Here is a 27,500-nt window from a genome sequence, read left to right on the forward strand (position 1 = left end):
ACCAGTACCAGAACCAGAACCTGAACCTGAACCAGAACCAGGACCACGACCAGAACCAGAAGCAGAACCAGGACCAGAAACAGGACCAGAACCAGAACCACGACCAGGACCAGGACCAGGACCACGACCAGAACCAGGACCAGGACCAGAACCACGACCAGAACCAGGACCAGGACCACGACCAGAACCAGGACCAGGACCAGAACCATGACCAGAACCACGACCAGAACCAGAACCAGAACCAGGACCAGGACCAGAACCACGACCAGAACCAGAACCAGGACCACAACCACGACCAGAACCAGGACCAGAACCAGGACCAGGACCAGAACCAGAACCAGAACCAGCACCAGAACCAGGACCAGGACCAGAATCAGAACTATGACCAGAACCAGGACCACTACCAGAACCAGAACCAGGACCAGAACCAGGACCAGAACCAGGACCAGAACCAGAACCAGGACCAGAACCACGACCAGAACCAGAACCATGACCAGAACCAGGACCAGAACCAGGTCCAGGACAAGAACCACCACAAGAACCAGTACCAGAACCAGGACCAGAACCATGACCAGGACCAGAACCACGACCACGACCAGAACCAGGACCAGGAACAGGACCAGAACCAGCACCAGAACCACGACCAGAACCAGGACCAGGACTAGAACCACGACCAGGACCAGAACCAGGACCAGAACCAGAACCAGAACCAGCAACAAAACCAGGACCAGGACCAGAACCACGACAAGAACCAGAACCAGGTCCAGAACCACGACCAGAACCACGACCAGAACCAGGACCAGAACCACGACCAGGACCAGAACCAGAAGCAGAACCAGGACCACGACCAGAAGCAGAACCAGGACAAGAACCAGGACCAGAACCAGAACCAGAACCAGGACCAGAACCAGGACCACTACCAGAACCAGAACCAGGACCAGAACCAGGACCAGAACCACGACCAGAACCAGAACCAGGGTCACGACCAGAACCATAACCAGGAACAGAACCATAACCACGACGAGTACCAGAACCAGGACCAGAACCACGACCAGAACCAGAAACAGAACCGGGACCAGAACCACGACCAGGACCAGAACCAGGACCAGAATCAGGACCAGGACCAGAACCAGCACCAGAACAAGGACCAGGACCAGAACCACGACCAGGACCAGAACCAGAACCAGAACCAAGACCACGACCCGAACCAGAAGCATAAGCAGAACCAGGACCAGAACCACGACCAGGACCAGAACCAGAAGCAGAACCAGGACCACGACCAGAACCAGAAGCAGAACCAGGACCAGAACCACGACCAGAACCAGGACCAGAACCAGGACCAGGACCACGACCAGAACCAGGACCAGAACCATGACCAGAACCACGACCAGAACCAGAACCAGAAGCAGAACCAGGACAAGAACCAGGACCAGAACCAGAACCACGACCAGAACCAGGACCACGACCAGAACCAGGACCAGGACCAGAACCAGGACCAGAACCACGACCAGAACCAGAACCAGGGTCACGACCAGAACCATAACCAGGACCAGGACCAGAACCACGACGAGTACCAGAACAAGGACCAGGACCAGAACCACGACCAGAACCAGAACCAGGACCAGGACCAGAACTACGACCAGAACCAGAACCTGAACCGGGACCGGCCGACACGAGGCCCCGATTGATTTCCCAACAGGAGCTTCAGATGTGATTGAACACGTTAAAGTCCTCGCAACCAGAACTTTTACCGCATTTATACAGAGAAACCCAACAATTCAAAAATTCCCACAAGGGAGAAACCACACATTATATATGTATAATATTTATATAATTCATAAAACACGGATTCAGTAATTAGTCACTTCAAAAAAATTGGAAGTTCATTTACATTTTTAGAGCAATTTGCAACTTGAACACTCAGTGTCGTGGTGCGTTTAAGACCAGTCATCAAAACAACATGCGCAGATGTAACGGTATGTGTGAGTTTGTGTTTCACACGCTGATGTGACTTCTCTTCGTGACCTTTTAAGGACTGCGATCAAGGTGATCTGTGAAATACACGTATTCAGTTTTAATTCGAATGAGAAGGTTTCATTTCTGCTCTTTGAACGTGAAGATCCTTTTTTTTTTTTTACCACGCGACGTAAACGCGACGGAAAGAGTTGGTAGCTGGTGACGTCAGCACGCTGGGCGCCAAATTTGTATCGCGCGAACGGCGCAACAACAAAGACAGCAGCGGACCGAGTGGTCCTGAGGATTTGTCCTTGAATGTCGGTGTTTTTTGGTTTTTTTTGTAAAGCTGTAGCCCTTCCAGTATGTCTCAACCGACTACATACTCGCCCAGCTTCAAACGTCCGGCGGAAATTTTGCGAATGAGGCGGAGAAGAGCCCGAAGCGAAGCCGGCGTCTTCTCCGGCGCGAGCGCCCCGGGTTCCGCTGACGGCCCCGGACAAAGCAGCTCGTCCCCGGCGGGAGTTCGCTCCTTCTCCCCGGGGCCGCTCTTCAACAGCCAGAACCGTCCGGGAGGTGGAATGAAACGCAGGAACCCTTTCGCGAATATCGAAAATACCTTCAGCCCCAAAAAGAAGCTTCTTATTTTTAACGACGGCGGTAAAAGGGCGGAAGCCGCGGGTGGTAGTAAGACACCGACGGGAAAGGAGGGGGGCGAGGACGGGCCGACGAGGGGAGAGTTGCCTTTCGGGGTCTTGTTGACGGAGGCAGAAACACAGGAAAGGCAAAATAATACCAGCAAGGTTGGTTGTTATTGATTAACAGTATTTCATGTACACGTCACGGAACTTCGAAATAAAACGTGAAATCTACGCGACAGCGTTGATATCAACCCCCACATTTACTCAAATAAATCATCATCTGTGTATTTTTACACGATTTTCACTTGAGCCGAATTGAAGTTCAAGCCCCTTTAATGGTTGCTGCACTGCATAAACACACTTATACATTTTAACATCGGCTTATTAAACAGTAGTCTTTTATTTCTACCTATTTTCCCCCTGACTTCCGTGTGCAGAAGCGTCTCTCTTTCTCAGAGGATGACTCTCTGTTTGAAGAAGAGGAGGAGGAGGAAGATGTCAAGATTCCACTGCTGAAGGTAGGAGTTTTTTTTTAAATTTTTATTTTACTTTTTATACAAGATGACATTTAATTCATTTGTATTGTTGTTTTTTTGAATTTCCATTTGACTGATATAGCGCCAGATCACAACACAACAGGTTATTTAAGGTCAAAGTCGAGCTTGAAACAAAAGTTGCAGCATTAATTGTAAAAAATGAATAATCACAATCTCAATTCAGTTCTATTCAATTTTATTATTTCAGCGCCAAATCACAACGCAATTGGTCATTTCAAGGCCCTTAACGCAGTTAAATTCCCGACAGCAGAACTTTACAACGTTATAGAAAGGAACCCAACAATTCCCACGTAAGCTGCGAGGGGGGAAAAAAAACAAAAAACTCCCCTTTAACAGGAAGTAAAACCTCCAACAGAACCAGGCTCGGAGGTGGGCGGAGCCTGTGGGAGAGCAGAGAGAGAAAAGGGCAGCGCAGAGATCCAAAACATACACGCCCGCTTTGTATCTTTCACTAGTATTTAATACACTTATTTACCCCCCCCCCCTTCCTCCCCAAAAATGTTTTCCCGCTCTCTTCCCCAGAGCCCGCAGAGCATCGCCCCCGCCTCCGTAGCGCCCCCCGTCTGCACGGAGTACCCGGCGGACTGGAGCCTGAAGACGCGCCTCCTCTTCACCTCGCCGCTCAGCCTGTCGTGGGCCGAGCAGCCCAAAGCCCAGGAGGAGGCGGCGGGCCTCAGCCGCCACTGCAGGGCCCAGTTTGCCCCCGTGCCTCACGCCCTGCAGGTTTGCGTCCACATATATATATATATGTGTGGGGGAAATGATTTTCAAAATGCGTCCGACTCACTCGGGTAATCCTGATCTCGTTGCCCCCCTTCCCTCCCCCGTAGGATCCCAGGTCGTGCTCCGAGCTCCGCTGCGCCTTCCAGCAGAGCCTGGCCTACTGGCAGCACCCGTCGCTGCCGTGGCTCCCGCTGTTCCCCCGCATCAACGCCGACCGGAGCTTCGCGGGGAAGAGCGCGCCGTGGGCTCAGGACGCCGCGCTGCAGCGCACGCTCATGAGGGAGTGGTGAGGCGACGGCGGACAAAGCGCCCGGCGTATTAATACAAACATTTTATTTGTATTTCTTTTTTTTATCTCCTCGGAAGTTGTTGTTTTTTTTGGTGTTTTTTTTAACGCGGGGAATCCCGGTTGTCTCATAATGATAATAATAATTTGTATGACACTTGTCCTCCTCCCCTTCCTCCTCCTCCCTCCTCCTCCAGGTCGGTCAGCCTGTCGTCCCTCTACAATCTACTGAAGTCCGGACTGTGTCCGTACTTCTACCTCTGCTCCCATCAGGTGTGTGTTTGCTCAACTCGCACGTCACGAGTTCGTCGCGGTTACAAATGGTCGTGATGACATTAATCCGTTGCGCGTGGCGTCAGTTCACAGTGTTGTTCAGAGCCGCCGGCCTCGGAGGATCCAGCGGCGTCGCCGCGGTAATCTCTCCGACCACCAGGGGCCTCCGAGAGGCCATGAAGGCCGAAGGTGAGACGACTCGGGTGGGGAAATTGCATTCGTTTCCAAAATGCACCTCGTGTTTGGCCAAAGAATGTTGTGTTGTTGTTTTTTGTTGTTGTTGTTGTTGTTGTTTCTGTGACATTTTGAACTTTCCGCCAATTCGAAGTGGATTTTTATCGCTCCTCTAGCTGTCCCGAGTCAGCAAATTTGCAAATAATAACACACCGTGAAATTCGCAGCCACTTTTACCCTATTATATCTTTTTTTTAATTTTGTATTTAAGCCCCGTGTGACCGAATAGAAATAGATCAAATAGAAGTCAAAGGTTTCGATTTGTCTCTTTTTCTTTGACTTGCTTCTGACTGAACCAAGAAATGCGACCGCGTCAATCAGCGCCGATTCCTGTTGACCCGTTTTAGGTATCGAGTTCAGTCTCCCTCTAGTGGAGGAGAAGAGGAAGTACAAGGAGCAACACAGCCAAGAGGAGGAGGAGGAGCAAAAGGAAAAAGAGGAGGGGCAAGTGTTTGTCATTCATCTTCTCTCTCTCTGTGTGTGTGTGTGTGTGTGTGTGTGTGTGTGTGTGTGTGTGTGTGTGTGTGTGTGTGTGTGTGTGTGTGTGTGTGTGTGTGAGAGCCACACTGAAAGTTTTACATTTAAAGAAGAAGAGAGAAAAAAAAACAAGCTCGTAGTTTTTCGGTAATCAACAAGCAACATTGAATTTTTGTGAAAAATGAGGCCGATGCGGAAGCCGCGATACCGCCGAGCGCCACTAGAGGTCGGCTCCGAAAAATTCAAGTTGAAAATTCAAAGGCAATTAAAAAGTCATTTGGGTGTCGCTAAATAAAGTCGCTCCTTCTTATTCGTTTTCATGAGGTCCATTTTAAAATAATCCCATTATTAATTTGAAAATAAGCTTGAAAAAGATGGTTTTTTTCTCCCATAGCTTTTGTTTTGTTTGTTCCTTTCTTTCTGTTCACGCGTACTTATTTTGGCAGTTCTTTGGCTGTATGGTTTTCAGACAATTAATATTCAAAGATCTTTTATTGACCGGATCCCGAGATCTTAACAGGTAGCACTTAAGAGGGAAAACAAGTTCGGAGACCGGTAAATATTACAGGGTGCAAATTTACCTGTAAATATGACATCATATCTATGTTCGTGTTCCAAGATTAAAAAGACAGGACCAAAAAAAAAAACCCATCAATTTTCATTTATTATCCCGCATCCGTGTTGTTCAATTACAGTGACGTGTAAAGAATAAAGATTAAAAAAAAAAAAAAATGCTTTGCATAGAGAGATGACGTTTTATTTGTAATACTGGCAAAAAAAAACATTCATATTTCAAAAGTGAGGTGAGACTGTACAGAGAAAATAAAACGAGCGATTCGGCCGTTGAGATTCGTGAGGCGGCCGAGTTCGGGCGCAACAACTTTGGTACATTCCTGCGAGACAGATGTTGTAGTGCGTCGAGCGAAGTAATGAATCTTTTTTTTTATTTATTTTTTTTCGGTATGAAAATTTGAATAAAAGTGAGTTGTTGTTTTTTCCGCGTTAAAATTTTTATATATATATATATATATATTTGCTTGTTTCTTTTAGCCAAAAGTTCATCTTCATGCTCTAAAAATGTGTAAACGATGAAAAAAAAGAGTAGGTCCGGGGGGGAATTCAAGTCTGTACGGCAAGGTGTGTGTGTGTGTGTGTGTGTGTGTGTGTGTGTGTGTGTGTGTGTGTGTGTGTGTGTGTGTGTGTGTGTGTGTGTGTGTGTGTGTGTGTGTGTGTGTGTGTGTGTGTGTGGTAACTTTGGTCGTACGGAAGCCCGTTTGCGCCAGAAACAGACAAACCAGGAGGTGAAAAGTTCAATTGGACAAAATGGGAGTCAAAATCAGAAGTCGTAAATGACGAGATATTAAATTCTGCCCAAAAAATGTTGACGTAATTTTGATTTGAAAAAAAAAATTAAAAAAATCTGCACTTCTAAACCTGACAAAATAAAAAATGTTGTTTGACCGAACAGGTTTTTCGTACGCGTCGTCTGTTTGTAGGTATGAAAATTGTGTTTTCGAGGAAACGAGGACACGAGTAGGTCCAGAGGCCAAAAGAGAAAAAAAATAATCATTTTTTTTCAAAAATTAAGAACAGCAATAGTCATTTTGAGATGTATCTTCCCTTTTTTGGGGGACTTTGCATAATTTGCACTGCTTAGATTTGAATTTGTTTTGTAAAAAAAAAAAAAATGTCAAGATACAAAAATTATGGAGAATAAAAAAAAAAAAAAGTCCGATATGGGACAAAATTGAGTTTGAACTCATTTTTCGTGCGTCATTTTTTTGGGGCTTCCGTATATATATATATATATATATATATATATATATATATTGTGTGCATAAACGAGTGCTTTCAGGCCTACATTGTTGTATTTGGATGTGACAGCCAAAGGCATGCTTTTACATTCATAGTGAGAGAGGGGGGGGGGGCGTGAGGGGAAGAATGTACAAAAAAAAATTCCTTCAAAATTTTGGTTTTTGGTTTGTGTGTGTGTGTTACAAAAACTTCATGCTTCTTATTCTAAGTGGATTTTTTTTTTCATACCGTTTAATGCGGGTCTAATCGGAACCCGATCCACGGTTAATATTTAATATTGAGTTCATTCGACGCCCCCAAAAGAAAAAAAAAATACACGAGCGGGCGACGTCACGGGTGTGAAGAAAAGTAAGAAAATTGATTTTTTTTTTTTTTTTTTTTGGGGGGGGGGGGGTAATTGATTGAAGCGTGTCCAAAAAAATGTGAAAAAGAAATCAAATCTGAAGAGGAAGCTGTTGGTTGATAAAAAAAAATTGGGGGGGAAGAGGTTCCCTTCTCTCCCTCCATCTTGAATTTGATGTGACATGACGACGTGTTTTTGGACGCCGGTTGAGTTTCTTTCAAAATCCGCAGCCGTCGGTGCGCAACAACGTCCCGTTATTGTATTGCTCGAGGGTCAAAGGTCGGGGTTACCGAGTCGACCGCGACGCCAGGACGGCACGTCTTCAAACACCCATTGGCGCGGCCTCGGGGGGGGGGGGGGCTCGCGTTGAGTTTGAAGGTCAGAGGTCCAAGTTCAAGGTCACCGTGACCTTTACCCCTTCCCCCACCCCCGCTTCCCGTCCGGAACACCTTTGAGGGACTGTGTTGAAAATGTGGCACGAACAATCGGCGAGACTCTTGGTTCAGATAAAGTTAGAATTTTGGGTTAAGGTCAAAGGTCAAGGTCCCAGCGGGTTCCAATATCGGTACGAGATATCTGTACACCGTTTGCCAATCCTTGTCGTTTTTTTACGACCCCGCGTTTAAAAGAATAAATAAAAATAACGTGCACGTATATTTTGACCGATGAAAAAAAAAGTGATAAAAATGTCTGTTGAAATACATTCATTTGATTGATTGATTGTTTTTGGTACAGGACCTGTTTCTGTCTTTAGGAACCGGGTTTTTTGGGGGGTTTTTTTGGCGGGGGTGGGGGTGGTGGGAGGGGTGGGGTGGGGAGGTATATTGTGTGAACTAAATGATAAATTGTGTAAATATCCCTCCAGTGTTAAAAAGTGCTCGTTGACTGAATGTAAAATATGGATTTTAAAAACCGAGAGATCTCGACCGCTCGTGGAAATAGGAAAAGGAAAAAAAAAGGGGGGGGGGGGCGGCACTTCCTGTAGATATCTATCTGTATGTAGTTTAAAGTGAAGACCGTCCTCCCAACCCCCCCCCCCTCCTCCACCACCTTCCAGCGCCACCCACTTTTTTTTTTTTTTTTTTTTCTAGATTTATACAATTTGTAAATTTTCCGATATATCATTTTTGTACACTTCAAATGCCAGACTGGCTGTGAACCCGAAACAGTTCAGAAAGCAGACGTGGATCGAACGTACTTTCAAAATCATTCAAATACAATCAAAGCAAATGCAACCCCACCCCACCCCCCAAAAAAAATAAAAGTTAGTCACATTCAGATCACAACATTTCACCGACACGTCATTTAGAAAGTCACTTTTTCTGTCGATGAAAATACTGAATCGGCAAAAAAAAACAAAAAAATCCCAACGCTTCCGACCAGAGTCCAGTTGGGGGGGGTTTGGGTGGGGGGGTCTTTTTCGTGAAGAAAGAAAAGCGTCGACGTGTGCAAAGTTACTCCAACTGTCAAAGTGAAAGAAATAATAATAATAATACATCCCCCGGTCTCCGATTGGTTGAAAATCCTGGCAGTTCTGATCTTGGCCCCTCCCCCGAGGGAAAGAAAAGGAAAAGGCAGTGCGGGTTTCTTCGTGTCACACAGGTGAAAGCGTGGGTTTTTTACTAAAGTAGGTGCGAAAACATGTGCAGATGCAAGGGGGGGAGGGGGGGGGGGCATTTTTCCGAGAGGTCCGACGCGTCCGAATCGGCCTTCGTTATGAAAATGCAGCCGACAATAAATTAATCCCGAATCAGAAATTGGACCTCAAACCTCTGATACATTTTTTTTTTCTTCTTTTAAACACCTCGAGTTTCCAGAAACCACCGTGAAGTTCACCGGTGGGGGTGGGGGGGTCTCATTCCAGCCCGAAGGTGCTGGTCTCCTCCACGGCGGTCAGCATCTTCTCGTACAGCATCGAGAAAGACGGGTAGGGGGGCAGGTCCAGCCGGTTGAAGCAGGTGTGAGCTCTGAGGGGGAGGGGGGAGGGGGGGCAGATCGTACAAAATGCGTTTTAAAGGATTCCGCTACGAAGCGAATTTTTGCTGAAATGAGCAAAATGACGTCGCCATCGATTGCTGGCTTTTTTTTGGACCGCGCGCCGGTAACAGGCTGGATGGTCCCTCTCCTCTTTAGAAAAAGGAGGCCGTTTCAAAATAAGATTTTTCAATTTCCACATTTGATAAGTGGTCTTTTTTCTCTCTCTATTTTCAATTAAATATGATGATTTAAACTTTACCCCCCCCCCCTTTCCGGTCCCAACTTTTTTCAGGGGGAAAACCCGGGGCTCGTAAATACGCGAACCATAAACGCTAACAGCGCCCAACCGTCAATTAAACTGTCGACGAGCGCAAGAACAGAGAGGGAAATTATCGTACGTATGTTCCGAACGTTCGGAGTTGTAACGCCGCACCGAAGCACTTTTCCATTTATATATTGTTTTTTTTCGACTCGAAACCCTGGAAATGCTGCGTGGGTTCGTTTCGCTCACCTGGGCAGCGAGGTGACTTTCCCCCACTTCTCCACGCAGAACCTGCGCGGCCCGTTGCTGCCTCGCAGGGAGGCGAAGCCCTCGTAAGGAATGCTGGAGGTCCCGGTCACAAACTGCAAAAAAAGAAAAGAAAAAAAAAAAAAAGAAGAAGACAGGAAATAGAAAGTTGGACAAAAAAACGAGATGGAGGTGGGTGGATGCCGGGCGCTCTCCTACCTGCAGCAGCCGCAGCCTCTGCTCGTTGTTGAACCGCTCCACCGCCGCCCAGAACCACCGGATCACGATGTGGTTGTCGTGGTAACCTGCGTGAAGCACATCACAGGTTAAGAGACTTTATTCATCCCACAGTGGGAGGAATTAGGTCATCGCAGCACCATATATGGGCGTAGAACTTTTTTTTTTTCTTCTTTTTCTTCCTTCTACCAGTGAAAGAAATACAGTTTTGCAGTTTTCTTGAATCTGGTTGAAATTTACGTGCTTATTTTGAGCGTTTTAAAAGATCCAAAGTCATTAAAAAAAACAGAATGGTCCGAATCTTTTACGCTTAAGAATCTTTTGATTGATTTGCGGAGTGGACTTGAAGCCCCCATCCTCTCCCCTCCCCTTCCCCCCGTTATGATTCGCCGCCATCGTCCGAGCGTGGGTCTACCGCGTCCACACGTTAATGCCAACTCTGCACTTCTGCCGTCATTTCGAAATCAAAAAGCCACGTGGGTGGTTTTTTTTTAATGAGAAAAGAACCCCCCCCTCCCGGCGCTTTGGCAACTGTTGCCGGCCAATCCCCGTACGCCTCATGTCACCGCCATTCTTATTGTAACGGTGCGAGTAACGGCCTAAAAAAAAAAAAAAAAAGTACCACAAAATGGAGTCGTAGGAACTTAAAAGGTTCTAATTCACACACACACAAAAAAAAGAGTGGGAACTCCGTCCGAAAGTTCTCGAAACTGGGAAATAGTACCCCGCCGTCAGAAAAAAACCCCCGCCTCAAGACGTCAAAACTTTGCCCGACATTTATTTATTTATTATTATTTCATTCATTTAAAAAAATTTTTTTTTTACCTCCCCTGTACTCCGTGTTGTTCCTCCAGTCCGCCAGGTCGATCTCGGCTGTGCCGGCGATCACCAGCTCCAGCTCCCTGGCGTCGAACACGGACACCAGCCTGGCGTCCACCACCTGTGTGTGTGTGTGTACACAGCTTTAACGTTTACCGGGTTAAAAAAAAAAAGGGTTTTAAAAAAAAAAAAGCTCCCGTACCTCGTAGAAGCCCCTGACCAGGCTCTCCGTCTGCTGCACCACCCCCCTCTCGATCCGCCACTTCACCATCCGCTCGATGTACTCCTTCTTGTTCTTCTCCGCCACAGGGATGTTGGCGCCGCCGGGCTTCAGCTCCCGTTCCGTTATCTGTGGGAACGCGTTTAAATTCCACCTTTTTGCCTCATAAGTCGCTGTTTTAAAAAAATAAAATAATAATTCTCGCCCTATAAAATGCATCGCGGAAACACACTCGCACACACACTATCTTTGTGAAGGCGCTCGTTAACGGAAAGGCCCCTTTGGCCAAACCTCAATGGTGGAAGGTGCGGACGACCCGCCCGATCGACCCCATTTTGGCTCGCCGAGTGTTTAACACACACACACACACACACACACATGTACGTTTGCTTCACTATCCTCGTGCATTCCCCCAGCACCTCAACCTAATTCTAACCTTAACCGCTGGAGGGTGGGGGTTCCTCCATTTCGGTCAAAAATTTTGGTTTGATTAAAAATAATAAACTAATTAAAAAAAAAAAAAAACACTCTGACCTGTCCGAAAACCTCCTCGTTGACGGTGAAGGTGAGGTCCAGCATGTCTTCTATGTCATTGTCCTTCATCCACTGGAGAGACTGGTGGAACTCCTCATCCAGGTACTCCAGGTCGCTCAGGTCACAGGGACTATGAATGTTGCATATAGAGATATATGTATATCTATATATATATATATATATATATATATATATATACATATCGGAGCATGTATATGCATCCAACACCGTGTAGAACTTACATGCGCAGCAGGCCTTTGTAGAAGGGTCTGGTGAAGAAGGCGTCCAGCAGGTACTGATGGATCAGCGCCAGGCCCAGAATGCGACCGCTGAACCGGAACCTGAAAGCACACGCGCACAAATCCATCGCTGATATTTGAGCTTTCGTGCATGTGCGTGTGTGTGTGCGTGTGCGTGTGCGGAGAGTAAAACCGCACCATTCGTGATGATTGTCGACGAAGGCGGACATGGGGCTGATCTGAACGGTGTAGGTGTCGTTGGCGGAGTACTCGAACAGCCCGTAGTACGGGTTGAAGAGCTCCCTGGAGACCAGGAAGAAGAACTCTCGGGACGGGCCGCTGTAGTCCAACCTTGAAGACACGCAACGATCATACCTCTTTCTTTGCGTCGCAAAACATCCGCTCCATCTTGTCCCCCCCCCCCCCCTAGAGACTCACCCCTCCTCCCCGACGAAGCTGACGTAGAGCTTGCTGCGCTGCAGGTCCTTACGGGAGTAGCACATGATCTGGTTGAAGGCGTCCTCCAGGAGGTGGTCGCGGCGGATGACCAGTCTGAGGGACGGCAACCAAAAAACAAAACAAAAAAAAAAAAAGAAAGACGAGTCAGAAGACGCGATCGCCGCGACGACGACAGGATCTGACGTTTTTTTTTTTTTTTTGCGGTGCACGTACTTTAGCTTCCCCGGCCCTTGGCCGTATCCTTTGGTTTCCAGTTTCCGGTAGAAGTTCCGCAGCTTGGCCTCGAAGTCTCGCTTGTAGGGTGCCGGGGCTCTGGCGTTGGCTCGCTGAGTCCCTACGTGGGGGAGGGGGCGGGGAGTGGGAGGGATGGGGGGGCAAAGAGAGGAAGAAGCACTTGTTACCGCCGGCGACGGAGGGCGCGTTTCCCGCGGCCACGCTTCACGACGTTGTCGCGGTAAGGTAGAGAACCGCCGACCGTGCGTGAAAGCGGACGCCGCTTCCGCGTCTGGAGAACGAGGCGGAAGCGGCGGGAAGCCGCAATACCGGTGGCTGCCGCTAGAGGTCGGCTCCGGAAAAAAGCCTCCGCAGTTCAACGAGTCGGTAGTCAAGGCGATAAAATTTGTAGTTATCTCGGTGTCGCTGGTTAAAGTCGCTCCTCCTTTACCCGTTTTCCGGCGGCCCGTCTGAAAATAATCCCGTCGTGGATTTAGAAAAATAAGAAGCCTCAAAAACACGTTTTTTTTTTTGGGAGAGGGGCGTGTCTGTTTGACTGACAGCCAAGCGGCGGCGGTCAGGTCGCTGCCGCCATCCCTGGTCAGACCGAGTCGGCCGAATACGGCTTCGGCCCCAAAAAAGACGGGGAAACCCGGAAGCTTCGCGGCCGTCCGTCTTCGCCAACCGAAGGGGCGACGTCGCCGTCGGTTACCGAAGGCCAAATTATCCACGCTCGTCGTGATTTTTTTTTTTTTTTTACCTGGTGAGTTCTGCGGGGAGGAGACGGGCGACCCCCGGGTCGGCGACTGACAGTAGCTGGGGTGAAGTAAGGCGTGAGGAGGCACGTAGGACATCACTTCGTCTTCGAACAGGCTGCGGGGGAGACGGGGCGGGGTGGGGGGAGGGGGGTGGAAATCAAAGTGAAAATGGCGGAAATGAGAATGGAGGAGAGAGAGCAGGAAGGACCGGAGGAATCTCACCTCAGCATCATGACGAGGTCGGCGTCTCCCGACAGCCTGGCCAATCCCGACACTCCGTCCGCGCGGATCAGCTGCACCTTCTCCCTGTTGCCGTGGCGACAGCACACCAAGAATGACGCCCAGGTCGTGGTGTCATCGTCGATTTATTTTGTTTCTTTTTCATATTTTTTTAATTCCCCTTGTTTTGTATATTGGAATTTTTTTTGTTATATTTTATTTCAAACTTTTTTTTCTTTTACAGCAGTGGAGCGGTTTCCATGGCAACACCGGTTACCATTACTTGTGAATGGCAAAATGTATAAGTGCTTTCAGACTTGCTGAAGTGAAAAAGTGCTGTGTAAGTGGAAAAAAACATGTACTTGCCAATTGGTTAATGAGTGTGTGTGCATGCGTGCATGTTTGTGTGTGTGTGTGTGTGTGTGTGTGTGTGTGTGTACCTGAGCGGATGGTTCCGGCTGAAGTCCGGTTGTCTCTCCTGCAGAATCTCCAGGATATTTGGTTGTCGAAGAAAAGCCACAATCTTGTCGTTGTAAGCTGGAAGACGAGCGGACGGAGAACGCCGGTCAGATTTGATAAAACCTATAAGTGTGTGTGTGTGTGTGTGTGTGTGTATACTGACCCACTGGCACAACATCTTGGCACTGCCCCCTGTTGGCGGAACTGAAAGTGCTGGAGGGTCGCGGGAGGACGGGGGGGCCGGCATGTCGAGGGTCTTCCCCCGCCTGCGGAGACGGGAGGGTTGGACAACATTACGTAACACACAAGTGTGTGTGTGTGTGTGTGTGTGTGTACATAAGTGAAAAGGGAGGGGGGGGGTTCTCACCAGTCTCCGTGGGCTGACCTCCCCGGCGCTGTGGCTGCGTTGGCGGGTCAGGTGTTGGCGGTGGGCCAGGACGCTGGGGGGCCGCGAGCTCTGGAGGGGCAGCCGGGGGTCGATGAAGGTGGTGGCGCGGCAGTTGTGGTCCACGAAGAAAGGCTGAGCGTCCCGACAGGGAGACCGGGGGGAGGGGAAGCATCACGTGTTAGAATTCTTCCTTCCCTCCCTCCCTCCTTCCTTTCCTCCCCCCTCCCTCCTGTCTTTCTCCCTCCCTTCTTTCCTGCCTTCCCTTCCTTCCTTCCCTCCCTATCTCCCGTCTTTCTCCCTTCCTTCCTTCCCTCCTTTCTTTCTCCCTCCCTCCCTCCCCCCTCACCTTGCCAGTGTGATCGTGCTTCATCTCCCAGCCTCGGGGCAGCTCCAGCTGCTTGTTGGCGAACATGTTGAGGAAGGCCACCAGGTCCCTGTTGTGCTGGTAGCGCTCGTAGTGGTGAGCATCCCGGCGAACCTTACTGATCATATGCTTCAGACACGTGTTGGTGGTGAACATGCGGTAGGCACTCTTGAGGGGGGAGGAGGAAGAAGAGGAGGGGGGCGGTGGCAGAGGAGACGCAGAAAGGAGAGAGGCTTCGTATTATGATATGCAATCGCCGTCATTATGCCGTAGAAAGACAGATAGACAGACAGACATAGAAAGACAGACAGACAGAGCGTCCTTACAGGGTTGGAATGCAGCACAGTGAAGAAGTCGGGGCTGGTGAGGAACTTGGCGCTCGGCGACTGGAGCAGCAGCGAGAGACGAGATCTGGAAGTGGGCGGAGCCACGCTGTTGTCCCTCCGCAGCTCTGCAGCGAGGACACACACACAAGCCGTGTCCAAAACCAAACCGAAAGAAAGAGCACAAACGAAGCTGAAAGACAGAGCTACCAGGGGGGGGCGGAGCTACGCGGAGGGGGCGGAGCTACCTGGGATCGACGGGTGCGCGTCGGTCTCGTCCGCCGGCAGCTCGTTGGCCGGCTGCTCCTCCGGCCTGCTGTCGTTGGTTATCGTCCGGCGTATGCTCTGATACCTGTTGGACGTGGTCGGTTACCACGGTGACGGGTGAAACGACTTTTAACACGTGTGTGTGTGTGTGTGTGTGTGTGTGTGTGTGTGTGTGTGTGTGTTGTTTTTTTCCGAACCTGCGGTTGAGCTGCTCCATCTGCTGGATGGAGTTGGACCTCTGGAGGGTCTGGGGGGAGGGGGTGCGGTGGGGCGCTGCCACGTCGTGGTCCGGTTCACGTGGTCCACGTAGAAGATGCGACCGTGGCTGTCGATGCGAGCCTCCCAGTCTGGACACACACACACACACACACACACACACACACACACACACACACACACACACACACACACACACACACACACACACACACGTGGTGAACACACGGGAAGAAAACACACACACTTTCTTTCTTTCCTTCCTTTTTTCTTTCTTTCTTTCTTTCTTTCTTTCTTTCTTTCTTTCTTTCTTTCTTTCTTTCTTTCTTTCTTTCAAAATTCAATTGAATGTTGGAGATTTTGATCGGGACAAAGACGTACCATGAAGTTACAGAAGGGATGGAAGACGAAGCTTTCAAGTAAATATTGCACAATACGGTATCCAATTTCTCCTTGAGTTGGGTTTTAATGCACACGCACACACACACACACACTCACTGGGCGGCAGCGGCTCATCCACTCGCTGGTAGCGACTGATGTCGTGGCGGATAGACGGCAGGCAGCGAACAGACGGGTGGCCGTTGACCTGAGCGGTGGCACCTGCACACACACACACACACACACACACACACACACACACACACACACACACACACACACACACACACACACACACAATAAGATGTCATTAAAACTGCACAACCGCAGTTTGCATCCCGTTACATGCAAGAAATTCACAGCACTGAGTCTGAATAATGCTCCGGTCGTTTAATAAAACCCTCATTTATGGAATGACATATTTGATTGACACCTAAAATGTCTGTTGTTTTGTTCTTTTGTTGAAAGTGCTCGTGAATAAAAAAAAAAAAACACATTCCATTAACATCCATCTCACCTGCCTCTCTCTCCCCCACCACCGTCCCGCTCTCGCTCTCCTGGTTCTGGGCGGCGCCTCCTCCCGAGGCCTGCGTGGTGGTCCTCCTCCTCCTCCTCCACACCTCCCCCGCCTTCTCCTCCAGCTCCTCCAGGGAAACTCCGCCTTCGGCTCTCGCGCCTGCATTCAACAAAGAGCACCGACGGTAGGACCAGAATTACACCGCTTATGTGTTTAATATTGTGTGATTGTGTGAGTAAGTAAAGATATTTTCAGTATGTTTTTAGAAATCATATTTGATCATCCACAAGCACGCACAAAACACCCACCGGCCTCAGAAGCCCCGCCTCCTCCCTCGGCCGCGTGGCCGCCGGTCGGAGCGGGCGCCGCTATTGGCCCGTTGGCCTCGCTGCTCGACGACTCCGCCCCTTCCTCCTCCGCCTTCGGAGCCACTTCTTTCCCGGTGTCCACCTCCTTACATATATATTAAAAAAAACAACAACAACAAACAAAACACGTTTTACAAATAACCTTCCAAATAACGCGGAGTGGTTTACGAACGCGGTTGACAAACCAATTCAAAAATGATCACACAAATATGAATTTCCCGGTTAATCAAACTACAAAAGCTTTTAGCGCAGATCACCTGACGTCAAAATAGGACACCGGGTTATGGTGAAAAACGTTTAAGGCTTCTCCAGCAAAAAAAATAGTCCATTAAAAAAACCAACAAGGATTGTTGCAGGGCGGGCGTTTGGAGTCTATTCAGTACCTATCGACATGTGCGCCCCTCCGCCACCAGTGGGCACTGCCGTCAACCGTTTAGGTAGGTAGGTAGGTAGGTATATACTTTATTATATTTTACTAGTTAACATGAAAATAAAAGGAAAAAAATAGGCTGCACATGCAGAGCAGGTTGCCCCTATTAGTCTTAAAAAGGTTGGCAGTTGGATTCCCCCGGTCCACGACGAGTGACATTTGGAGTCCCTGTGGGAAAATTATTGAATTCAGCCTCAATAAAAGTCCAGTTTCCTTTTGATATGAAACCTAGATGGATCCTGACCTGGATGACCTGGAAGCCCTCGGACGGACGTGGACGCTTAATGACCTATAATGTGTAAGACGAGCGCGAGACAACCGACATACTTTCTCGTCAACCGCCTTGTTGTTTATTATTATTATGATTATGGCGACGCCAGGGAACAACTAGAACGGAAACAAGACACCGGCCGGAATTTGAGTGTATATTATATCATTCGATATGGTCATTCAACCGTATCGAGACGGACACTCGACCCGCTCTGTTTTAGAAAAGGTAGTAACACGATAAAGCGTAAAAATGGACGTCCGGCAATAAAACGAGACCCCAGTCGCTCACCTGGATGGGCGACAGAGGACCAAGCGATGAAGCGCAGGGTATGTCCCGGTTCGCCGCCACCCCGAGGCTCCGCTCCGGACCAGTGCGCTCCCCCGCAACCTCCCCCGGTCCGACAGCTGCGGCCGCCTCGGGCTCGCCTCGGTCGCTAGGGGCCAGTTCCTCGGTGACCTCCGGCGCTCGGGCCAACCCCCCGGCCGGCGACGTCCCTTCCTCCGCCGGGTCTCTGGCCCGGCCTTCCGCCGCCGCGGGTCCGGGCGGTTCATCTCCCGCCGACTCGGCGCCGGCAGAAGGGCCCGCTTCCGCCGCGGCGCCGGGTCCGTCTCCAGCCTCGGCCCGCGGCCCCACCGGCTCGGCTTCCGATTCCAGATTCCCCAGCCGAAACTCCGGCGCGGCCGATCCCTCCGACGGGTCGGCGCCCGGCCGCGCCTCCTCCGCTCGGTCCCTCTGCGGCCCGGGCATCTCCTCATCCTCGTCCGAGTCGATGTGCAGCATGGCGTTGAGCCGCGTGTCCGTCGGGAAGCTGGAGCGGAGTTTGGGCGAGGGCCCCGCCACCGGCGGGTCCCCGGGGCTCCCGGGAGCCTCGATGGCATCCAGGTAGTCGTTGAGCGACACCTGCCGGTGGGCGTGGCCGCCCATGGCTGTGCCCAGCAGGTCCTCGTCCGCCATTTGCCCGCCGGCGTCCCGCCACACGCTGTCGTCGCCGTAGTAACAGGCGCCGTTAACCAACGCCGAGCCCTCGTCAGAGCCGGTAGGAGACGGCCCGCAGGTGACGCGCGACGACGACAAGGGGTGGGGGAGGTCGTCGTCGTCGGAGGGGCTGCCGGGGTCGCCGTTCACTCCGCCGCCCATGATGGCTCCCATTGCATCTTGGGAAGCTTCTGAAGGGAAAGGGGGAGGAAAGGGGGTTGGGGGTCGGACGAGGAAGGGAGACGTTAGCAGAATAGAAAAGGAAAGGGGAACCTTCCCACCGGTCGCGTAAAACACTTGACGTCGAGGCTAACTGCGTATTTGCCAAATACCGAACTATTCCTCGGAAGTTCGAGACAGAACTGCGAGTTGTCTTCTTTTTTTTTTTGTTTTTGGGTGTTTTATCAGATTAAAAAAAAAATCCCCTTCTATGTTATTCTTCGCTCGGAAGCGTTGTCGTTCAAGCGGCTAAGTCGTAAAAAAAACCCGCTGTTGCTAGGCGACCCGCAACGCGGACGGGCGTCTAGAGGGCCACGGAGGCTAACGATTTATTTTACGAAGGCGGGGGAAAAAATGAGGCCGTCGGGAAGATGGACATTTATCTAAATTAAGAAGACGAACTCTACGTAAAAGACGTGCTAATTATTTATGTCAGTCCCCCCCCCCCCCAAAAAAAAAATATCAACACACACACACACACACCTTCTTGTCCAGTGGAGGTGATGTCCACTCTGAACAGAAGCTGCCCGCTCACATGGTCCGTAGGGAGTCGGCGACACAAGCTGTAGGTCACCGGCTGATCGCTGCGTACACACACACACACACACACACACACACACACACACACACACACACACACACACACACACGTAGTCATATACCGTAAGACATATATTATATCAATAAATATTGCTTAATTCCTCGGCGCCGTTCGCTCACTCGGCCGCGGGACCCTCCAGAAGCCTCTGCACGGGGACGATCAGCTGGCCCAGGAAGCGCTTGATGATCGGCCGGCTCTTGGCGAACTTGTCCTTCACCTCAATTTCCAACACGTCGGTCATCAGAGCCACGAAGGTGTATTTCTACGGGAGGTTTGAAAAACAACAACAACAAAAAACATCTGTTGAGGTTGGCTGTAGTGTTAAATCATTTTTAAATCCAAATGTAATGACTATTTCTACGGTGCTACTTTGCAGTGAAAATCCTAATCCAGGAAATGTTAAAGACAACATTATTGGGACCAAAAAAAATGTCACCACAAGTTTGCTTACGTTGGCCACCAACAGCAAACTTCCCTCGATTTCAATGCGAACGCACCATTGTTTTTGTCGAGGTTGCAAATTCCACGCTATGTAATCAACATTAACAATCAGCATTGAGAACCGTTGGCTTTTTCAATGCTGGAATGAAAGCCCCCCCCAAAAAAAACAAAAAACAAAAAAAACCGTAAAAGACGTCACAACACCCGAGTAATGCGGTAACAGCCGAGCGTCCGGCTTAAAAAGTTCGAATGGTGTCTCTGGCCGAAAGTAGGCGGAGCTAGTTGAAGTTCAAAAGAAAAGAAGGGTTTGAAGGATTTACAAAAGTCTCTTCGCGATTAAAAGCGTGTGGAAGTCCTTTGTCGGTGACATCACGGTCTACGAATATTAGAGGTATTCTAATTTTTTTTTTTTAATTTTTTTTTTTTGGGGTGGGGGGGACCGAGAATCGGAAACAAAGCGAGTCGTCTCTAAAATGACGCTGCCGCCCTTTAATGCCAACGGAGAAAAGGTTTGCCACGAATCCAATTCGCCTTTTGGGGGGGAAAAAAACTGTACCTCGCCGTAAATTGGCGGCGTCGCGGGCCCGGGGCCTCACGTTTGCGTACGGGTATTTGTGGTTGCGTGTAGGCCGCGTTTTGGCGCTGACCTCCCCCCGCCACACGGGGTTGGTGGTGTTGGCTATGATGGAGGAGCGCCTCTCGTGGCCGTGGTGGGTGAACTTGGGGAGGCCGCTCCTCTTCCCGGGCTGGATGGACATCTTCAGGTAGGGGTCCGGGTTGAAGAACATGCCCTTCTTCAGGCCCGCCGCCCGGATGTCTGAAAGTGGGGGTGGGGGAAGGGTGGGGGGGGGGGAGAGGAGGGTACAACAACTTCATGAGCATTTTGTTTTATCTTTCACCCCCCCACCCCTCCCCACCCAACGACAAGCCCTTCGCTCAAACCGTGCCTCTCACCGGACAGGGTGAAGCTGACGAGTTTTCGACAGTGCTCAGTCCCCGATTGGTCCTCCACTCGGTCCTCGCTGCTCACCTGGTGAGAAAACAACCAATAGGAGATGGGCTTGGGCGTGGCCATTTCCGTTTGGTAAGTGACAAAGCTCTTCTTTCTTGGCTCTGTTTGATTAGAAAACGGCGATCGACCGAGAAACGTGTTGGGCAAAACCGTTGGGCGAAACGCACGAGATCGTGATGCCGAGGTCAAACGGGGACGCGTCAAGACGAGGGAGGCAGTGGTCCGCCCTCGCTCTGTTCGCTGTCCTCCGCCGACTCCCGCTCTCTCAATTCGTCTCCAGCGTTGCCGAAATTGTCGTCCTCCGAGGTAAAAAAACAAAACAAAAAAACAACACGAATTAAGCGTGTAAGCGGCTTCCGTTTCTACGGTTATGATGCCCGAAGGAAACGTGGAAAATGTGACGATTCGACCCGAGTGTCCGCCTTAAACCTCGCCACTACGGCAAAACGTGAAATAGCCACGCTCTGGCCGTGACGGCTACGCGCGCTCGCGAAGCGTGAAACTTACACGCGGGTAAAGAATCCAGGAGGTGACGACGGTCTTGTTGGGGGTTGTTTTTTTTTTTTGTTTGTTTCGTAACCCCAACCCACATGATTTTAAAAGCTGTACGTTTCTTTTTGTCTTCCTGTAAATGGCACTGCGATGCGTTTCATTTTCATTCTCTGTCCGCGGACGGGAAAAGCGTGCCTATTTCACGCTTCGACGCGATTACCGTAGGAATTCAGCACGCTAAATTCCATCCCAAATCTTCCGATCCAGTCGACGCTAGTAAAGTTCAACAACGATGAAATCAGGCAGTTTTAGAAATACGACGACTCTGTAGGTGCACGTGCGGTGTTCGAGGAGGCTTTGATGTATTTTGATGCCGTTTATCGTAGCATCGGAAGCGGTCGCCGTTGGCGATTAGCGTGGCGCGGAGACCGGAGCGTTGGCCGTCAGCGGAGAGCGCTCTTCTAGTTTCGCGAGTGACGTTGTCGTTTAAAATAAAATTTTAAAAAAAATAAGTGAAGGGGATGAGGAAAATGGACAGACACACACACACACACACACACACACACACACACACACACACACACACACACACACACACACACACACACCCCAACGTACCAGTACTCCGGGGTTCTTGACGGTGATACAAGGAGTCGTTGCTCTTAATGCTCCACTTACGCCGTGATAGTATTTAAAGCAGATCTTTGTCTCTGCTGCAGAAAGAGCACATGCAAAAAAACACTTGTTTTCATTTCTCGGCAAAATATATATATATATTTTTTTTTATAGAAATTCTGTTATCGCAATACGGGTTGTATATATAAGTACGTGTCAGATATGTTTGGGAGGTTCTGCCATATTTACCATAAACCATGTTTATTTGGTTTTTTTTGTTATTAGCTATATTTATATAACGAACTTATATTAGTTAAGGTAAATTTTGAGGGATCTTATTTTTTTTTTTTTGGTCATGTTTTTTGTGTTTTAAAGGCTAATTTGGTGTCCGACCTTTTTTTTTTTTTTTGGATTCAGATTTATTCACATAGCTGAGCTCCACCAAACCAGCTGAATAAGTTTTTATTTTTTATTTTATGTGAACAATTAAAAAAAAACACGTAACGTTATAGCTAGCAAGTAGTTAAGCATTTTTTTAATCGCAAAATGTGTATGTTAACATTTGGGCCGGGTTCAACATCCACCGAAAACGTCCCGAGTCGTAAAATATAAGTTTTATTTTTTTTAAATAGTCAAAATGGAAAAAGCAGAAAGTGAGAAAAGTGCTTTCCCAAACTGTTCAACTCAACATTTCCCATAATGCACCAAATTTAAAACAAACAATTTAACGACTTTGTTTTTGCGGTCATATCAAATCTTTACGACATCCTCAGAAACCTTGAGAAAAAAACTCCTTAATTAATTAACACGTAATTAATACGTAATGTAATTAGCGTAAGTTAAAAATAAATAAATCGGGGGGGGGGGTGAGCGTCCACTCACGCTCCATGAAGTAGGTCCCCGCCTCCAGTCTCCACACGATCTGTCCTCTCTGGGTGCCGTTCACTCCGCGGTTCTTGGAGTCCCACTCGTTGGCCACGCACGTCTCATCTGTTCATAAAGAAAAATATAAATAAATAATAATAATAATAATAACAATCAATAACGCACACGTTCGCATTCGTACGATGCAAATTATTTTATTTTTTGGGGAATAAATCGGACAAGAAGCGGTGAGCTGCAGATCGTTAGCGACGCGTGTGGTAAACAGCGTGAATTTGTTGTTGTTGTTTTTTGCGGAAATTTCCGAACAAAGTACGCAAACAGAGCAGTAAACAAACAGTCACTCGTTTTTCCTTGCCTCTTTCGGACATTTTTTACCCCCTTTAAATAAGGAGTATTTTACTCCGAGCTTATGTGTTGGGTTCTCCTGTGTGATGTTCCGTCGTCGGGACATTGCTGAATTGTTGGGTTCTCCTGAATGGTTGGGTTCTCCTGTGTGATTTTCCGCCGTCGGGACTTTGCTGAATTGTTGGGTTCTTCTGAACGGTTGGGTTCTCCTAAAAGGTTGTGTTCTCCTGAATGGTTGGGTTCTCCCGTGACGTTCCGTCGTCGGGACTTTGCCGCGTTGGGATTTGGCGCTACGTAAATAAAATCGAATCTATGTTTATTTTTGGGGTTCGTCTTTACTTTTACTTGTTTTAATTAGTCTGCTTCCGTTTTTAGTTTCTGCTCGTTAAAAGGGAGTTTTTTTCCCCCTCCCAACTGTCACCCAGCGCTCGCTTGACAAAATACATTTTTAATAAGCTTATTATATTATAAACTCTGCCTTTTCTTTTCTTTTTTGTTCTCGCTGTTAGAATGTTTTTAGGGACTTCGGAGAGGTAAGTTCCCGGTACCTGAAAGAAAAAACCTGAACATAGGTCAGATACCAAATCTGTGTGTGTGTGTGTGTGTGTGTGTGTGTGTGTGTGTGTTGTGTGTGTGTGTGTGCGTGCGCGCTGAGTCATCAAACATTTACGTGCACTGTAATGTGTAAAGGATGGCCCATGTCCTAATCGATCAATGCTGATGTCACACACACACACACACACACACACACACACACACACACACACACACACACACAGTTGAGGCGGTGGCGCTCCGGCAGCCAGGCTGGAAACGTGAAGAAAAAAAAAAAGATGGGAGAGATCAGCTTTCACTGGCGCTCTGCAATCTTTCTCTCTTTCTCTCTCTCTCTGTCTCTCTCTTTGTCTCTCTCTCTCGCTCCCACACATAATTGACCACCTGTGTTTGAAGATGACCTCATCTTAAACACGGTGTGCGTTTCAGCTGAAAAGCTGCTTGTTCACACCTGAAAGTCTGAGATGGGCTTTTCTTTATGAAATCTATTATATAAAAAAAAAAAGCATATCTTTTTGTTCTTTAAGCACAACCTATGTGGATTTTTTTTTCTAGGACTTTTTTTCACCAGCCTGAATTGACCTTTTTTTTTTTCTGGATCATAGTAGTATATACTTGCAAATAAAATAAAATAAAATAAAAAATTCCCAAAATACTTTTAATACCCTTTAGAGTAAACGGTGTTCCCTTTGAGATACACTTCCACTACAAGGTAGAAATATTTTAAAAAAAATTTAACGTTGAGGTACATTAAAGTGATATCACTTTTTTTTTTCAATTGAAATATTCACTCAGATATTTATATTTTTGGCCGAAAAATTCAACATCACGACCGCCTGGGAAGAAAGCACTTCGGTTTAATGTGTGCGTGAGGACGATGTAATATAAAGCTGAGTCAGCGTCGCTTTTCTTCAGTTTAACCTTCTCCCTTCTGCCTCACCATCTTCTTATGCGCACGCACACACACACACACACACACACACACACACACACACACACACACACACACACACACACACACACGCGCTCTGACCTTGAGATGACCGTCCGACAGCCGTTTTCATTACTGGCAGTTTTGGGAAATGGAAGCAAGAGACGGGTGAAGGTTGCCAACGATGATGACGAGAAAGAAGGAACCGAGAACCATAACGCGGGTCATTTTGTTTGTTTGTTTGTGTCTTCCGAAAGGTCTTGCTTTATGGTTTTAGCCTATCTAAAAATACGAAAAGATTTACGCCCACTAAAATACAGACATTTCCGGCAACTTTCGTGAGTTTTTGAGGAGCGCCTCAAAGCCGCCGAATAGGCAATTTATCCTAGCAAGGAAGAATAATGGGAAGAAAAAAAAAAGAAGAAAAAAAAAAAAAGAATGATAATTCCTTTGAAATACAGAGTTTGTTGCTCGGGCCCCTAATTATAAGGAGGGGGGGGGGCGCAACGAAGGCATCTTCGTCCCGCTCTTTATCGCATCTGGGGAAGTTTACACGCTGGCAGCAACGAAGTCAACGTCATTATCCGAACATTCATGGACGAGCCCCTAAAAACGTTGCGCTTTAAGTCAAACGTTAGCATTGGGAAAAAATCGGAGCTCCAGAAAACGTGGACGTTTGAGACTACTTTTTTTTTAACGTGGTTGCCGTTTGGAAAGAGTGAGCCGGAGACTGCTTGTTCTCGCCGAAGTCCGCACGCGTGGGCAAATTTTCGCTCATCTGAGAAATAGCTGCGCGTTTTTTTTGGTACCGGCCCGTGCTGTACGTCTGTATTGCCGTTATCTGCCCCTCTGATTCCGGTTGTGTTTGAGGTTTAAAGGTAGTTTAAGAGGGGACGGCGGGGGGTTTCCTCACCGATGTGGTACAGGCCAATCCAGTCGGTGGCGTCCACTTCCTCCTTGATGTCCCAGGAGATGACCAGATGGCCGACGCCGAGGGTCAGCTGGTGGGTGGACGCCGTGAGCGACGAGCGGCTGTCCGAGGTCACCAGGTCCGTGTCGCTGTTGGCCCGCTGGAGCCCCACCCCCGGCGCTTCTGTCTGGCCCCCCGACGACGCGGAGGAGGAGGGGGAGGCAGACGGCGAGGCCGAGGCGTCACCGCCGGCCGCCGCCGCCTCCTCCCGGACCGAGAGGCCGCGGAGGTTGTCAGGCCCGATGGTGTACGGCCGGCCGTGCGGCGTGCGCCGGCGCACCGCCAGCAGGTGCTCCCGGGCGCTGCCGTTGGGCGACGATGACGGGGACGAGGTGGCGGCGGCGGGGGCAGCGGCCATCGCCATGGTCTCGGCGGGGAGCGGAGGGGGCGAGAAGCAGGGAGGAGAGGGGGAGGAGGGCTGGTGGTGAGGATGGTGGTGGTGGCGATGGTGCGGGGAAGAGGGGACAGAGGAGGAGGTGGTGGGATGGGGGCGGGGGCGAGGGGGAGGACGGCGGTTGCAAGGGAGGGGCGAATGGTGGAGGCGGAAGGTGGCGAGCCGTAGAAAGGGAAAAAAAAGAAGGAGGGAAAGGAGGTGCGGAAGGGCTTTATTTTTGGGGGGGAGGGACGCGAAAGGGAGAAAAAAAGACGGAGGTCGTAAGGGGGGGGGAGGGGAGTCGAGATGGTAGAACGCCGCAAAACGGTTTGAGAAATGTGAATTAGGGTTCCTTCAACGAAAGTTGTCGAGGCCCCGGCGGCATGTCTTTGGGGAAGGCACTTCCAACGGGTCAAACGAAAACTAATTCTCTCCACCTCATCCGTATGGCGTGGGTGTCGCCGAGCGGTCCATTTCGACGGACAGACCCCTCCCCCACGTCCCCGCCACCGCCCGTCGCGGGGCGCAAAACGGCGGCTTCGCTCAACGGCGGCTAGGGCGCTTTCATCCGGACCGAGGGAACGCAACGGAGGCGGGAGACGAGCGGGAGAGAAGTTACGGGGGAGGAGGGAGACGAGCGGGCTTGGGCAGGGGGGGCGGGGGAGGGGCTTCCGATCATCTGTCCCGGGGAGGAGGAGGGGGGGGGGGTTTGATGATGTGGGCGGTCCGGCGAGGAATCCACTAGGTTGAAAAGGGGCGGAGGGAGGTCGGAGGCCTACAGGAGAGAGACAAGAGAGGAGATAAGACGGGGAGGGGGGAGGAGGGGAGTAACAAGGGGGGTGGGTGGACAAGGAGAGTGATGCTAATCAGTATTTTGCGATGATGTTGGACCATATGAAGTGACACACACACACACACACACAGTTTCAGCACCCCACTTTGTCCCGTCTTATTGTTAAGGACTTGTAGTACACTGTAAAAAAAAAAAAGTGTGTTAAAAAAAGAATGAACCATATCAATTGAAATGATGAAAGATAAAAAAAAAAAAGAAAAAAAAAAGGTGTGACTTCATGCGAACGTGATCGTAGATAAGAAGGTGTTTTTGCGTCTTTAATAATAAAGACACAAGCACACAAAAAAGGAAAACTACAGTTTGCAAGTAAAAAAAAATGTACAGTATAAACAACCAAAAAAACAACATTTTCTGTGTTCTTGAGCCGCTGCGGTGATTTCCGCGACAACATCGCATCAGCTTTTTTTAATTTTTAATCGGCTTTCAGAGATTTCTTCCAGATTCTCTGAATCTTCGAACGATGCGACGAAAGCCGCAAGTTCTTCCGCAATCGGATGCTCGAGGGAGCTTTTTAGTTCGGCGGCGCGAGGCGGCGCTCGATGAATTCGGGCGTTTGGAACGCACCTCGTAGAGGCCCGGAGAACGGCTCGAAAACACGGTTCCTGACCGGAGGGGGGTGGCGGGATGGGGGGTGGCTTTAAAAAAAAAAAAAGAAAAAGGTCACAAAATGACATTTCCGAGGAAGGGGGATGTAACGTGACTTAATTAGGAACAGGAAGACTGAAAATAGGCGCGGTTTTCCGAGGAAGCCTTTGTCGTTGAAATCC

General features: G+C 49.2%; 2 protein-coding genes across 2 annotated transcripts in view; one reads left to right on the forward strand and one right to left on the reverse strand.

The window, feature by feature from the left end:
* Window positions 1-1,992: 1,992 nt before the first annotated feature.
* LOC138629255 (protein downstream neighbor of son homolog) lies at window positions 1,993-5,942 on the forward strand. The gene is made up of 7 exons (XM_069712853.1): window positions 1,993-2,756; window positions 3,032-3,112; window positions 3,674-3,874; window positions 3,982-4,160; window positions 4,358-4,433; window positions 4,520-4,622; window positions 5,015-5,942. The coding sequence occupies exons 1-7, from the start codon at window positions 2,319-2,321 to the stop codon at window positions 5,293-5,295; spliced, it is 1,359 nt and encodes a 452-aa protein (XP_069568954.1). The 5' UTR covers window positions 1,993-2,318; the 3' UTR covers window positions 5,296-5,942.
* A 1,181-nt stretch (window positions 5,943-7,123) lies between these two features.
* The window catches only part of LOC138629253 (E3 ubiquitin-protein ligase HECW2-like), a 24,760-nt gene continuing 4,383 nt past the window's right edge, over window positions 7,124-27,500 (reverse strand). Inside the window, 31 exon segments of the mRNA XM_069712844.1 lie at window positions 7,124-9,269; window positions 9,791-9,903; window positions 10,007-10,092; window positions 10,850-10,964; window positions 11,046-11,192; window positions 11,598-11,727; window positions 11,840-11,938; window positions 12,035-12,187; window positions 12,275-12,388; window positions 12,509-12,629; window positions 13,269-13,381; window positions 13,489-13,572; window positions 13,926-14,022; window positions 14,108-14,210; window positions 14,312-14,464; window positions 14,679-14,864; window positions 15,023-15,147; window positions 15,268-15,371; window positions 15,484-15,541; window positions 15,544-15,633; window positions 16,001-16,102; window positions 16,398-16,556; window positions 16,706-16,850; window positions 17,755-18,632; window positions 19,144-19,244; window positions 19,381-19,523; window positions 20,350-20,519; window positions 20,657-20,732; window positions 21,825-21,919; window positions 22,704-22,811; window positions 25,451-26,655. Coding sequence (XP_069568945.1) covers window positions 9,158-9,269; window positions 9,791-9,903; window positions 10,007-10,092; window positions 10,850-10,964; window positions 11,046-11,192; window positions 11,598-11,727; window positions 11,840-11,938; window positions 12,035-12,187; window positions 12,275-12,388; window positions 12,509-12,629; window positions 13,269-13,381; window positions 13,489-13,572; window positions 13,926-14,022; window positions 14,108-14,210; window positions 14,312-14,464; window positions 14,679-14,864; window positions 15,023-15,147; window positions 15,268-15,371; window positions 15,484-15,541; window positions 15,544-15,633; window positions 16,001-16,102; window positions 16,398-16,556; window positions 16,706-16,850; window positions 17,755-18,632; window positions 19,144-19,244; window positions 19,381-19,523; window positions 20,350-20,519; window positions 20,657-20,732; window positions 21,825-21,919; window positions 22,704-22,811; window positions 25,451-25,871 — 4,701 coding nt within the window. The 5' untranslated portion in view covers window positions 25,872-26,655 and the 3' untranslated portion in view covers window positions 7,124-9,157.

Source organism: Brachyistius frenatus, unplaced genomic scaffold, assembly GCF_029030835.1.
Source record: "Brachyistius frenatus isolate BFR_SWC_R1_liver_20210118 unplaced genomic scaffold, ASM2903083v1 Contig_112, whole genome shotgun sequence".
In the NCBI taxonomy this organism is placed as follows: domain Eukaryota; kingdom Metazoa; phylum Chordata; class Actinopteri; family Embiotocidae; genus Brachyistius; species Brachyistius frenatus.